At 35.9% G+C, this 14170-nt stretch overlaps 1 protein-coding gene across 1 annotated transcript in view; it reads right to left on the bottom strand.

Moving 5' to 3' along the window:
* Positions 1–1860: 1860 nt before the first annotated feature.
* NEK10 (NIMA related kinase 10) overlaps positions 1861–14170 on the bottom strand; it is a 78673-nt gene continuing 66363 nt past the window's right edge. The window contains exons 32-35 of the mRNA XM_088521206.1: positions 12257–12365; positions 10924–10976; positions 10784–10839; positions 1861–2192 (exon numbers count right to left, since the gene is read on the bottom strand). Coding sequence (XP_088377332.1) covers positions 2105–2192; positions 10784–10839; positions 10924–10976; positions 12257–12365 — 306 coding nt within the window. The 3' untranslated portion in view covers positions 1861–2104. The remainder of the gene's footprint in view (positions 2193–10783; positions 10840–10923; positions 10977–12256; positions 12366–14170) is intronic.

The following is a 14170-nucleotide window of genomic DNA, read 5'->3' as shown; positions in this document are numbered from 1 at the left end:
TAAATAAAGAGTAAAGAAAGCTGAAAAGAATGGAGTCTTGGAGTCTCTGCTCCAAAGAGTAAAGAAAGTTGAAAAGAATGTCTCAGTTCCTTTCTGAAAGAGTGGGCAAGCCAGTTTGGTTGCAACTCTATGGAAGAAAAAAATTCCTAGGGAACTCCTGGAAAGAAACAGAAAAGGTTGCTGATTCCCTGCTTGGATTTGCCTTGATGAAATCTACCACCCATCTTCCGTTTATTGGAGACAGGTCTGCTCTCTGCTGTTGGCCACCAGAGGCAGCCAGTCTAGCATGTTTCAGAGGTTTAAGGAAAAAAAAAAAAAAAAAAAAAAAAGGCAATTCAAAATTTACTTCAAAATCAACAACACTACAAACGTATTAAGATAAACACAATAAGAATCATTAATTATAATCTATTTTTTTAACAAAAATAGTGCCATCAAATAGGAGTGGAGCACTTTACATTATTACCTAAATTCAGATTAAATAAACTATGCTACTCCAAAACATATGTGTAAGAAGATCCAAGGCATTTTAAGGCATTCATGACAATTAAATCATATGATATTTCTACCAAAAGATATTGAAATGGATTTCTTTAAGTGAAGATAATTTTATACTATTTTGAATGTAAAATTATCATGAGAATGAATATTCAACATGAATAGGGGCAGCATATCAAGATTTAATTTAAATGAAGTCTTTCTGAATAATGATCAATACAATCAGTTCCATTGGCAGCTATATGTAGTATAGATTTACTTTATAATCCATCAGGTTTGACAAAACTGTATTCACTTCCTCCATTATAAGAAAGCCCAATTAAGACATTTAATTAACTTTACCTTCTTCATATGATTTTTAAAGCAGTCCGTAATGGGCTTTTGTTATCATGACTGTACCAGTATATGGATGTAGAGAAACTGCTGGAAACTTTCTATGCTACATAAAACCAATGGATACTTTTTTTTTTTTTTTTTTTTTTTTTTTTTACATACTGTCCCACAGACCATTTTTCACTGCATCTCATATTATAGGTGAAATAATATTCTTAGATTGTTAGGAAATGAAGGCTAGTTAACTAATCATATGTTACAAACCTGTTAGAAACTGCAAAATCATTCCCCCAACCTACAAAGATTACACAGTCTACCTCTGTAACAAATTACTTCGTATAATCATATGATGACCACTATGTTAACAGTTTTCAGAGTTAGTAGGGCTACGTCTTCCAATGCAGTCCAGCTACTTTCAGTGGTTGTGACTGCCATAGTACCAACTGTAGGGAAAAGCCTTCAGAAGTATTCCTTACCAAACTGTGGACAAAAAAAAGGTAGCTCCGTGATGCTGCACAGATACATTTTTATCTCCATTTAATATAGAGCAAATAAATATTGAAATTCTGAAAGTGCTTTCAAGTGCTACAGTTTTAATTAGCAGCAAAGCTTGTATTTAATTTACTCTCTGCTAAACAGTAAATGTGTGTATATAAAATGTATACACACGTATCACACACTTTATATACTCATATCTATACAATGTGTGCCTAAAGATAGACATATAATATACAGACATTCTGAAATAACAGTTAAAACAGCTATTTTTAAAATAGCAGGTCCATCAGAAGCTATGCCAGTTGCAAATGCCATGCAAACACGTCATATCAGCAGTAGATAAACTATTCCTAAATATTAAAATCATGTTGATGAGGTTTAATCTGTTTCTAATTCTGGTACAGTGAACCTACATAAATTTGCTGTTTGGTGATAGCTCAACCTCCAAGCTCTTTTTATTCCCATTAAAGACATAAATGGATATATATATAAAAGATACAGGCTTTAAAATATAGTTCCAGAAAACCTAAATATATTTCATAAAAATAGAAGATGTGTACCTTGGGAGCTGTGTTTTGCACCTAATGTACAAACCTGGAAGCGTCTTTCCATATGTTCCTTGTAAAGTGCTTATGCTGTAAACAAATCTGCACTAACAGTATCACCCTGAAAATATCACAAGTGAGGTCTCTTGAAACTATCCCACACTGCAATCCTTCAAATGTCCCTTTGGTAATCAGACAGCATCTGCTGAAGTACAAGAAGTTTGACTTAATCAGGAAGAGTTCTGAACAGTTTGTTCATAATTACAAGATCTCCTCTTTTGTTGGATAGTTCTTTGTGCCCCCTGGTAGTCAAGATACCTGGAAAAAAAAAAGGTAGTTAGGTAAGCAGCTTACACTAATCAGAGTCACCAGCTCTAGGGTCAGTCTTTGTGCTATCAGCAGAAAGCAGTCATGCCATCAATATGATGCACAAGCCAAGAGAGCCCAGATACATATTCAAAGAAATGCTTTAGTTCAGGCATTATAACAGAGTTTGATGCCAAAATCTGTGGGTGAAATTCTATCATTTACACTATATGTATGGAACTGGTTTGCCTAATGTTCCTCTAACTTCAAATTTATGGACTTGCCTGCACAGCACACAAGTAGAATTACAGTGCATGCTGCAAAGGTCTCTCAACAGCTAATCAATGAGACCTGAATGCAACACAAAGCATTCGTGGGGCAGATTTAACTTATGTTGCTGATGTAACAACTTTAGAGACTTCAGCAAAACGGAAGAGTAGTTTAAAGGAAGTCTTTAACACCACTTAACATCACTCCTTTGCTAATCCTTCTTTAGATGGCTAGAAAGAAAATGAACACAGAAAGTGATGAAGCTGTTTCTCAGCTGCTTTATGTACATGAAGACTCCTCCATTAAATAATCATGTTGTTTACAGCATAATTATCCTACAAAAATATGAAGAAAAGAGTTCTCACAATCAGTGCTTCGAGAAAGTAGTGCTAGTGCTTATTTTTTTTTTTTTAATCTCAAAACATCACTACTCTATACTGCAAGAGTAAGACCTCTTCAGCCCTTTTCTCCCTGACATAAGTATACATCAGGTATAACAGATATCCAAAACCTAAGACCTATCAAACATTCCTCTATACACAAACTACCTTGGGAAGCATACCATATATTGATTACAGAAGTACTAAAAGACATGGAAAAACTCCAGTGATGAGCAAAGAAAAAAAATACTGTATATTTTTTACACATGCATATCAACACGTACTCAGAAATCAGTTGCTGAAAGATCACTGTTAAAGTTGTAAAGCCCAGTACACATAAAAAAATGAAGCTAGACCGAAAGCTACCAGCAAACCTTCACTCAGCCTCACTCTGTGGATAACATAATCCTCAATTATTATGTTAGTGTACTGTAATATGTAGGACAGTACTATGACTATGATACTGCACTGTACCTCTGGAAAAAGTAGAATGTGGTCACGCAACTGAAATATTTATCACGATACCTAACAAGAAGAGCATTTGCCTTACTCACAACTACTTACTCACAACTACTTACAATGCAACTGCATTGCACAACTACTGCAATGTAGTTGAAAACATTGACTATCAGGCTTTCTGTATGTTACTTCCTAATCTTTATATCATTAATTAGCTCCTCTCCAGAAATTCCATTATGTGACATTACCCATCCAGGTCACATCTGCAAGGTTGAAAGCACTAGCTGCACTCCACAGGCTCTGTTGTTTACACTAATAAGTAACTTCTAGTAGTTATGGTAACAATCCTCTGTGAGTACTAGCACCAGAAGATGAGGAGATACACGCTTTCCAAAAAATCTAAAAGAGAGTATCACACACTCCAGTGCTCTAGCTGTCAGAGACTCCTTTCCCTTTCCCTCTTTCCTTTTGGAGTTTGAGTCCTGTTTCACACACCTCTGTCCTAGTCTACCATCTGTCCTGCCTGGTCAGTCCCAGTCAGTTTTTCCTTCTCCCGTATCAGTCTCCCCTCCACTATTCCCACATTCCTTTTCCTGCTGTTTGGCTGTGTTAGATGCATCTCCTGCTCACTTTCTGTTTTCTGCCTTACCAGTTAGTACTCACAATTTCTTTGCCCAGACATTACCTTGAGTTGATCAGATTACCTCACATTTTGTTCTGATGTCTAGGCTTAACCTGAAAATTTTCCTATGCTCTGTCAAGACTAAGCATATTTAAACTGGTGCTGATATTTTGATAAGACCTAACGGTTACCTTATCTTTATGGAGTACCAAGTTGGAGCCATGAAGATCTGACTTTCCATTATCTGTAAACTTCTACTGCAGTCCTCATGGAAAAGTGACACAACTATACCTTGAGGGGCACCATATCAGTTGTCAGAACAATACTGACATCCTAGAATAGCTCTCATTGCATCTTACCCTGCTACATGCAAACTAACAATGTGAAACTCTTCCCCTAGCTACAGTCATCAAGGATATTTTGAGACAGTTTTAAAGAACTTATCTTCATATAGCTATGATTTTTGAACACTAAGGCCAATCATGTCTTCCATCTACTAGAAAACTTTCAGATTGCCTTTCACTCAGCCAAGAAAAAAGCCACACCCCAAAACTCCATTCAATAACATCTTGGTAGGAGATCTATTTCTTTCATCTCAGTAGAACTGCCCTAGCTTAAGCAAACCAAGAAAGCCTCAAGCCATAAAAGATTATCTTTGCAACCTCTTGGTGTCCAGAGAGTCAGGCAAGATAGACGCCTGCTAGCACAAGAATGATTCCAGACTACAGTGCGCTTTGTGAACCACCAAGACTAGCAACATGTCTTCATGTTTGATGTTATTTATATAGACATCATCTATGCTCTATAAAAAGAAATTTGCCAAGCTGACATCTCATGAACACACAGAAGTGATTCGAGAAGTAAATCTTTTCCTCAAACTAGTAGATAGGCCCACTTTAGAACAAAGTTTGGAAGAGCAAACCAACCTTATCTCAGTCAAACAAATCTGTGCTGACAGATGCTTCCATTCAGAGATGGGAAGCTCATATAAGAATGTCTGAGAGCTCAGGGTATGTGATCTCTGCAAGGGATCAGAGCCATCTGCCTAGTGTTGAAAACAGTCATTTCCATGGTCCAAATGCTGACAGACAGCTTCATAATCATGCACTACTTCTACAGACAATGCAGACTTAAGTCATTTGCACTGTCAAGAGGCTATTTAATTTTATGTTATCACTGAACTGTATCAACAATTCAGGATATACCAGGCATCCAAAATTTTGTAGCAGGCCAGATACCCCTCCATCTTTTCAATATAGGGACTGATATGCATGCTTCCACCTATCGCATTGCTAAAACAATCTTCAGTGAACTGAGCAAGGAGCAAGCTTCTATGTCAGTGATAGTCCTACCACAGGATCAGCTTATTTTGGTACTTGCCCCAGATGGATCCCTGGATCACACCCTTGGTCTGCTCAACATAATCTCATAAATCACAGCTAGGTCTGCATATAAGTAATTTACACCTAGGAATCTGGATGCTAGACAATCTAGTAGTCTGAATGATTAAAAACTCTAAAGAAACCAACAGCTTCTGCTGTAGTTCCCATAATTCTGTTTCACAGAAAACAATCTGAAATAGAAATCTTAATTAAATGGACTTACTAACCAAAGTGGAAAAAGTATTTTGTTTTGGTATCATAAATCAGAAAAAGAAAAAGAAAAAGAAAGAAAAAAAAAAACACACACACATTTTGTGCCCTTGGACTATTGGCCACTCTGAGATGACCAGAGCTTTCCTGAAACTATCTAAAGATTCAGTTAGCACTAATTCCTGTGCTCTATTATCCTCCTCTATAAGTTATTATCTCTCTAGAGCTCCACTATACCATTTATAGTAAGGCTTGGTATACCTGTCTTCTTTTTTGAACACAGCGACTACTGATGTGGCTCGAACAATCCCTTGGTAAAATTCATGTCTCCAGCAATCATGAAAAGTGCAGTGCACATACTATTCACTGGCAAACTATGTCCAGTAAATTTCTTTAATCCTAAATGACTAAAATGTGGCCATTTGGCCACATATTTCTTTGTCTTTGGAACACCCTTTGGAACACTCTCTATTCACCAACGTGACAATGGTTAGCCACTGTTTTATCACAGCATAAATCTGCAGGCAATGTCAGTTGTTACTCCATGTTTTCAGGCTGCTCCTCCTTTTTCTAATAATTTCTGTAGAATCTGTGATTTATGAAATATAGGCCTACACTGCCTCTTAGTGGAAGGACAGCTAACTCAAAAGATGTGGTAAATGCTGGCTTGCGGGAAGAGGACTGCCTACGTGCAACTGAATTGCAGCCATGGATGAAGAAAAAAAGAGACTGCTGAGTTTTGTCAGCCTTTTATATTCTTTGTGAGAGATATAAACCAACAGTTTGCTGGTATGGCTCTAGTAAATGCTGCTGGCCATAATAATTTTGTTCTGCGTATGAGAAAGGTGAGAAGTATGAGCCAATGTGGATAAACACTTGGAAGAAGTCATCAATTAACTGAAAATGCAAGACAACATCAATAGGTAGTGGTGGAAGAACAGACTAACATGCAGCAGCGCTTTTAAAAACACCCAGACATCACAAAGTCTGGCTAGTTTGGTACACAAAAAAAAAAAGAATAATTTAATCATTAACACAATAGGTAAATTAATATTGAAGAATATATAGGTAAAATGGTAAGGATTTGCAAGCAAGCAGTAATGTGTTTATATTTTTGAACGATGTACCAGTGGACCATTATCCCCAAGACAAATGAAGCCTCCCTCAAACAGTAAAAATGCAGAATCTGCTGTCATTCTTGAGTGATATTACCCTCTTGTAACACCTTGGGCAATTCTTTGACTACCTAATAACGTATAACTACCATTACAAGTAGAGTTGACAGTTGTCCTCTTTCTGGAATATCTCTTTGCTACTACACAAACCCTTCTCTAATTCTAAATTTCTCTAATTCTAAAATTCCAATAAAAATAAAAAAGAGGCATTGAACAAAGTGGTTAAAAGATGATAAATGACAACATATTAATTAATGTACTTCATTATGAACACCATTTCCTTTTATTCTTATATTACACCACTACTGCTCTGTGTCCTACAAAACTAATCTTGAACAACATTTCTTCCGTACACAGATTTCAGGTCATACGTGCAATAAAACTTTGCCTTTATACTAGCAGTGGGCTGCAGTAATCAATTGAACAGAATATTGTTGCTAATCATTGCTACTTTTGTTTACTGGTAATGAATCTTTCTTATATAATTGAGTTGCTGCTTGGATTAAGTCTCTTAATTAATTAAAAACAGATTTTTTGCATCGATTTGGTATGTCTACCTCAATAAAGAAGTAGAAGAAATAAAGATGAAGATGAGAGTTTGAAACTAATTTTCATTGTGCTGTTCATCAAATGTTGCACAAAAACTTTGTCTCTTGGGTGGTATGATATTATATCAGGATAGGCAAAAAAAAAAAAAAAAGAAATAAGAGCAGGATGGGTGTGAATAGAATGATTTTGAAACATTTAGGTTTTTTTTATATGTGTTTACTAGGGGGTCTGCATAAATAAGTAACACAATCTGAGCATTGAGTAATTTCAGGGGATTAGTGACAAATGGGCACAAGTTGATTATTCAAGATAAAGCTGAGGGTCATTATCCTCAGCTGGTCATTAATCCCCATGAAATGACTGGTATTGAGATAGTAATTACTATTATAATGAAAACGAAAAAAGAAGCATGACATTTTTCTTATGAAGCTGTCTCTCAGTTTCTAAAGAATTAATGTTTCTCTCAATCAAGTGCTTGAATCATTTTTAACCCTTTATACAATTTATTCATTTTATACAATTTCCATGCCACCTCCCCACGTAAGATTTGGTGTCCTGTCATAAATACCTTGAGCTGGGGATACACACACACACACACACACACACACTCTCTAAAAAAAAAAAAAAAAAAAACCAAGAAGAAAAGCAAATATATTTCAAAACTCTTTTCTGTATAAAGCCTGCTTCATAATAAGGCAAGAGACTTCATTATTACACTATATGCAGTCAAGCTACTCATTCTGTATTTAATAGCACTTTTAGAAAGTGCACACATGCCCCATGGTTTTGCATAGGAATCCATTGTTTAAAAACAGAATTCATCTTATAGATTTACGGCATATGGAGCCAATCTCATTAAGTCACAGTGTTCAGAAATCATCAAGAAAATGGCCCTAAAGCGAAGAAAAAGCTTTAAAAATAAGAAACTCAAAAAAAAAAAAAAAGTAGTAATCTGGTGTGCCTTCTGAGGTTTCTTTGGGGTTCATTTTTTCACTCTTGTATTGGAAGAGCTAGAAACTTGTTATTAGGAAGAGGGAAGACAATTTGTTTCCCCACTAGAAATATTACTTTTTGTTTTCCTTTTCAGAGCCTCACCCAGGCTGCCTCACTCCAACTTCCCATTCTAGAAATTGAAGACCTCAGTGCAGAGTAAAAGCATTTTAAATAACCTAGGAAAGTTAAAAACAGGAGTGCTGCCCTTCTATGTGTTCCTAACACTAACAAGATACAGACACTTATTACTCCCAATAAGTAATTTTCTTTTTCCCAAATCTCTCCTTCCAAATACTTTTCTAAGAAAGGAGTTCCCAGGAAAAACACAGGGTGCACTGAGTTTTTGCTGTAAAAATTTGCAGTTGTTTCTGAAATGATTCACTATATATAACAGAGAGGAAGTGGAGTAAAGCTCATAACAGCTCTAGGCAAAAATGGCTGTTAGGATGTTAATCTGCAGGCTGCAGACTGACTTCTGTGTACTAGAATAAAGCCAAATAACAGTGGACACTGATAAATGGCTTGGACTGCAGCTTGCGAGAGTGATTTGTCCTTTTGGCTTGCTTAAGCTGTTTGGAGAGTTTGAGGCAAAACCTAATGATGCATGTCTGCTGGCCAAATGAATCATTTGATACTGGACAGCTATCAAAACTGAACTGTTTGGTTGTTTGGACGAAGAGTTAGGGAGAAAAAAAATAAGCCCGAGTTCGGAAAGTTCTAAGTAGCACTGAGCTGAGAATAGTTTTGAAGACGTGGTAAGTCTTCTAGAAATTGAGAAGGACATTTTTGACAGCCAAGGCCGAAGTATGTGTGTCAAAACATTTTCTGAAACAGCGAAAAAACAGAGAAAAATATATAACTATCTGGGAGTGGAACATGGACTGGAAAAGGAGCAATAGTGACAGGAGAACCAAATGTAATCACGCATCACACCAGATAATAGGATGCAATAGCGTGGTGAAAAATTGAGGGCACCTATTGCTGCCAGTGGCAGCTCAACACTCAGGCATCTGTATGGCTGTTCTTTATGTGCCAGCCAATGCCAGCCATGCTAGAATAACACATAGGCACTGGAGTGGGTCAAAGCCTCATACAGCTGTTACATGCACATCAACAACTGTAGGCAAGAAACAGAAAAAAGCCAAAATTTAGGCAACATGCTTTGAAAGAGAAGATTTTACTCCACTCCTTTCACCCTCTCCAGAGTCAGTTTTGCCTTTGCCACAAGTCCCATGAATGAAGCTCAAATCAGCACTGCTGGGGAACCAGCATGACTCAGGGGAGCCACAATTTGACTTCTACTTTTTAATGTGTTCCTGAGAAAATCAAATATATCACAGACCACATCCACCAGAGTCAACAACAATGCTGAACATTGCCCAGACTTCTTTAGCCTTTATGTATGTGTGGAAATGTACTGACCCAGCTTATTATTTTCTTCCAGCTCCTTCCTGCAGGACAGATACGGCATAGGGAAGAAATAACTTACACTACACTGTCCTCCTGTGTGGCCATGAAGAATGGCCTCATATCTCCTCTAAAATGAAATTTCCAAAAACACAAAAGAAAATCTTTATGATTCTGTAGAACAATTGCACTGGAGGAAATTCCAGCACAGCAGAAAAATAAGTAGTTATAAAGAAGCATTGTCAATAGAAAACAGAATATTAATTATTTTACTGCTTCTTCTCCTGTGCGTTTATGTCATATTCCTGTTACATGTTGAAAGCATATTTTACCATAATCTTTAAGCACTCTATACATTTCCATTGATATCTCATTTTTATACTAGAGTGTAAAAGACTCATGTCCACATTCAATATTCTGCTCAGTTACATTTAATTGCAATAAGATGCTTTTTTCCAGTCTGTTTAGGAAATAAAAGTCTGTACAAAGACAACACACTTATAAATTTATAAAAAGGCCTGCTAGATCTTGAAGTTCACAGTGAGAGCTTTTTCCATAATTTTATCACTAGTTGTTCACTATTTCATATTTTTCCTACAGCTCCCCACCTTGGCAGCATTTGATTAAGACAAAAATTTCAACTATTTGAGAATACTTAGGAACAAAATTGTCAGATCTCATGGCTGCAAAAGTGATCTTTGAACAAGTGTAACCTAAAGTTTTAAAGAAAAAAAAAAAACTTTATTTTTTCCCTTTTAGCAACCATTTTTTCTGTGTTTTCTGCTGTACGCATTTTACTATATCTGTCAGCTTAATACTTTCAGATGTTATAATAAAACAAAGTATTATAATGTGTCTCAATTAAAATGAGCAGGATGATCTCTTTTACAACTATGGCTTTATATGAAAAAATGAGGAAATTGCTGCCAAACTTGTCTTGTTATTTGAGTGAGGAAACCATGTGGCCAAAACAGCTTAGATTAGCTAATGTGTCCCAAATCAATTTCTTCCAGTCCATGCATCTATGGTGTTATAACGAAATGTGTATTGCGCTAAGTTTAAAGTGAAATTGCAATTCCAAAATCAGAAAAATTATACATTTCTTTAACACAACAAAATTTAATTTTTCATTTTTAAATTGAACATTTGGGCTCACCTGTTAGAAGAGAAATTGTAATAACCAGTTTCTTCTAAAACCTCTTCAATTAGAGTCTACAAGTTAAAAGAAATTTGCTTCAGTAAAATTATCTTGAGCAACAAAATAACATTATTTCTTAAAATATATAAAAATCTTACCTGTAACTGTTCGTATGTCATCCCTTCTGCTGTGTCAAAAGTGCCAACAATACCTTAAAGGCAAGTAATGATATACTACTCAGTTCTGGGTCCATGTACTCAGTTTCAGTTTCCGAGTACTTCCAAAGTAAACATATTGACAACAGAGAAACTTGTTTAATAAGAAGTTAGTTTTGATGAGCAATAGTTCATTGCACTGAGCACCCTTTGCAAAGCTGAAAGGGGCCTTATGGTATGATGCGAACAATTGAGGGACAGCACATTACGTTATAAAGAAAAGTCATAACTGATGGAAAAGTATTGATTTTTTAGAAATATTTAACATGAAAGAATATAATACGGCATCACTTTTCTTCCCACTTACTACTTGTAGTGGAAAGAGGCAAATTGTATATAAAACAAAAGTATTATTTGCTTGTTAAAGGATCCAAAAATTATAGAAAGTGACCATTTGATCAATTTGCATGGTTGTCTCAGGGAACAAAATAAAGTTCACATTTAAAGTGACTGTTAGAGACATGTTTCTTTCTCAGGTATCATCCTTGACAGATGGTATTAATGTCTGTTTTTACAACAGGCTGTGGAAGTAATATGCCTGTTTCAACCCAAAGGTCTGCAAAAACAAAGCTTCCATTCTTTCAGTAACCACTGTTCTTAATCCTTCTATGTCCTCTAGCCTATGAATTGCAAACATAACTTTTCTTGCACTTAGAAGAATGGAAATGACAAAATACAACCCGCATATTTCCCTTAAGCCCCTTCAATATTCTCTTGCCTTTATTGCACAAAGAGGCATATTATGGAACATATTATTCTTGCTTAAGAATTGGGGTTCTTGACCTTAGATGCTGCCAGTACTAGTGGGTTTCAATGAAGATGGAGTTCATGGTTTGTCACTGTGTGTATTCTTTATTTCTGAGGCTGAATCAGACATGTAATTAAATCATCACAGCATATCTAAGTTCTAAATACAAGAACAACATAGAGCTTAAATACAGTTTGTTTAAAGAACATGTGAAAGGGTAGGCAAATTCTAAGCAGGATACTTGTAGTCACAAACACTCCTGTTGATTTTTATAAGAAAAATGTTTGATTGGTATCTTTCATAACTCAAAAATACACTCTTTTAAATTAGTAGAATGTTCCACCAGTGATAAACTGCACCTCTTATCAGGAGGAGAGAGAGAGGGAAAAAAAGAACACCTATTGATACTAAAAGTCAGTACAGTCAACAAAAAACTATGCCCATTGAGCAGGAGTTCCTTCCACTTCAGTCCCATATCCTTATTAGAAAAATATATGCCATGACAGAGGTTTTGATACTTTCTTTTACCTTTTCTATCATCAGGAATCAATATATTTCTACTTGAAGAGAGAAGTGACACAGGACAATCTGCTGTAAAGAAGTTGGGCTCAATCAGTTCAGGAGAACCTTGGAGCAGCTGTGGCAGGGAAAAAGAGAAAAAAGTAAAGAGGATATCAGAAATGCCCACTCTTTCTTTTTGCCAAAACTTTGGATATCTATAAGGAATGTACAGTTTCCTATGTTTCCCACCACTACTCGAGGTCAAAGAAGATTTCAGTACATGTTAGATTAACGAAAAATGGTGAACACAACTGTGAGTGTGGTACCTCCTCTGTAGAGACATTTACTGAACAAGCTGCCAAAATGCACTGGGTATAAAGCATAGAGTTCTTTGGTCTATCTAAAGCACAGAGTTCTTTGTTCTATCTATTTGGTCTATCTATCACACCTTTGTGTGAAGGCAGTCTGTTCTCTCAAATCTGAGAGAGAAACAGTCAATGACTTTGGTTTTCAAAACTGGATCTCAAGTGAAATTTAGTGGATATTCAAGTGGTATACTTTCTGTTAGTGGGACTGCTGAAACACGGAAGTCTGTTCAGCTACTTGATTACCCGAAGAGCTACTTGATCAACTGACACCAAACTTTTAAAGTCTAGTTTTGAAAATATTTATTGTTACACCTTTGAAATGAAAATATTTTTGTAGGCAAGAAAGAATTTTCAGTTGTGCATTTCTGCAACATGTTAACACTTTTCATTCAGGGACTTCTGAAGCTACAGAAACAGAAGAATATCTGTTGTTGGAATACCTATACTCATCATTGACCCATAGAAGAATTTAGTTGACTTTCACTGATTAAAATATGCATCATTTACTTACTGATGTTAAGCAATTCCTCATCCTTATAACTTTGCTTTCTGTTGTTGTTGTCATTTTTAAATAATTTGTATTAATGTATTTTGTATTAAATTGAATTTAAGCATTTCAAGTGTCTTCAATTTATTTCAGGCTTATGTCTGAGAGTTTTGAAGTTAACACCATTTTAGAGTCAATAATATTTTAAAGTTTTAAATAAAAAGATTCCTTTATTTATGGACATTTGTAAAATTGGCTGGTTTTTTAATAAATACTTCTTTTATCTTATCTTTGAGTACCCTATCCCGGAAATATATATTCAGTAAATGAATAGAAAAATCTCCTTAGATGTACATAATTGAAATACAGGAACTGTTTAATGTAAATCCCAGCTTGATTTACTGACAGCAAACTGGCAGGAAATTGATGCCTTGGAAGGAGACTATTCGTTTTTAAGTGTCTTTCAAAGGCACTACCTATGTAAACACTGACTAGCCACCTTCCACAAAGCTTTACTGTCTCAGATAAACTATGAAAGTAGACAGAATTTGGGAACTGGGATCACTCCCTTCCATAGCAAGCAATGATTTATAAGAGTCTACATTGCAATGCAAGTATGGCTAGGCACAGGAAGGACTTGAATTTCCATCTCTTATATCCCAAGTGATATTAAAAATGATATTTGTCATCAAATTTTGGATACACTAGTATACCTACAAAACTGCTTTGTCATCAATCCAAGAGTGAAATATCTAAGCTTCAGAGTCTCCCTCAGTACCCAGATGCTGAAGATGTCATTTTCAGATCCTCTACTGAGTACAGTCCTCTCAGGAGATTTTGAAGAAGGAACATTTAGAAATTCTAATATTAGCCATGAAGGGCTCTTTCTGTGTTGGAAAGTGTCCAACATGTCACTGGAAAACAGGCACGCATGGTTCTTCAGTCTCGCGATTCTTGCAAATCTGCAGTATTGCTGAAGTCAAGACACTAAATTGTTGCTGGCACACTACTCAACAATTGGACAAGATATTCTATGCTCAGGACACTTGGGTCAGCTTAAGTGCTTTCACCATTTAAGCAGGAAGT

Source organism: Tinamus guttatus, unplaced genomic scaffold (assembly GCF_059628265.1).
Source record: "Tinamus guttatus ecotype Peru unplaced genomic scaffold, ASM5962826v1 Tinamus_guttatus_pri_ptg000115l, whole genome shotgun sequence".
NCBI classification, from domain to species: Eukaryota; Metazoa; Chordata; class Aves; order Tinamiformes; family Tinamidae; genus Tinamus; species Tinamus guttatus.
Note: the sequence above shows the minus strand (reverse complement) of the source record. Positions and strands in the feature narration are given on the sequence as shown.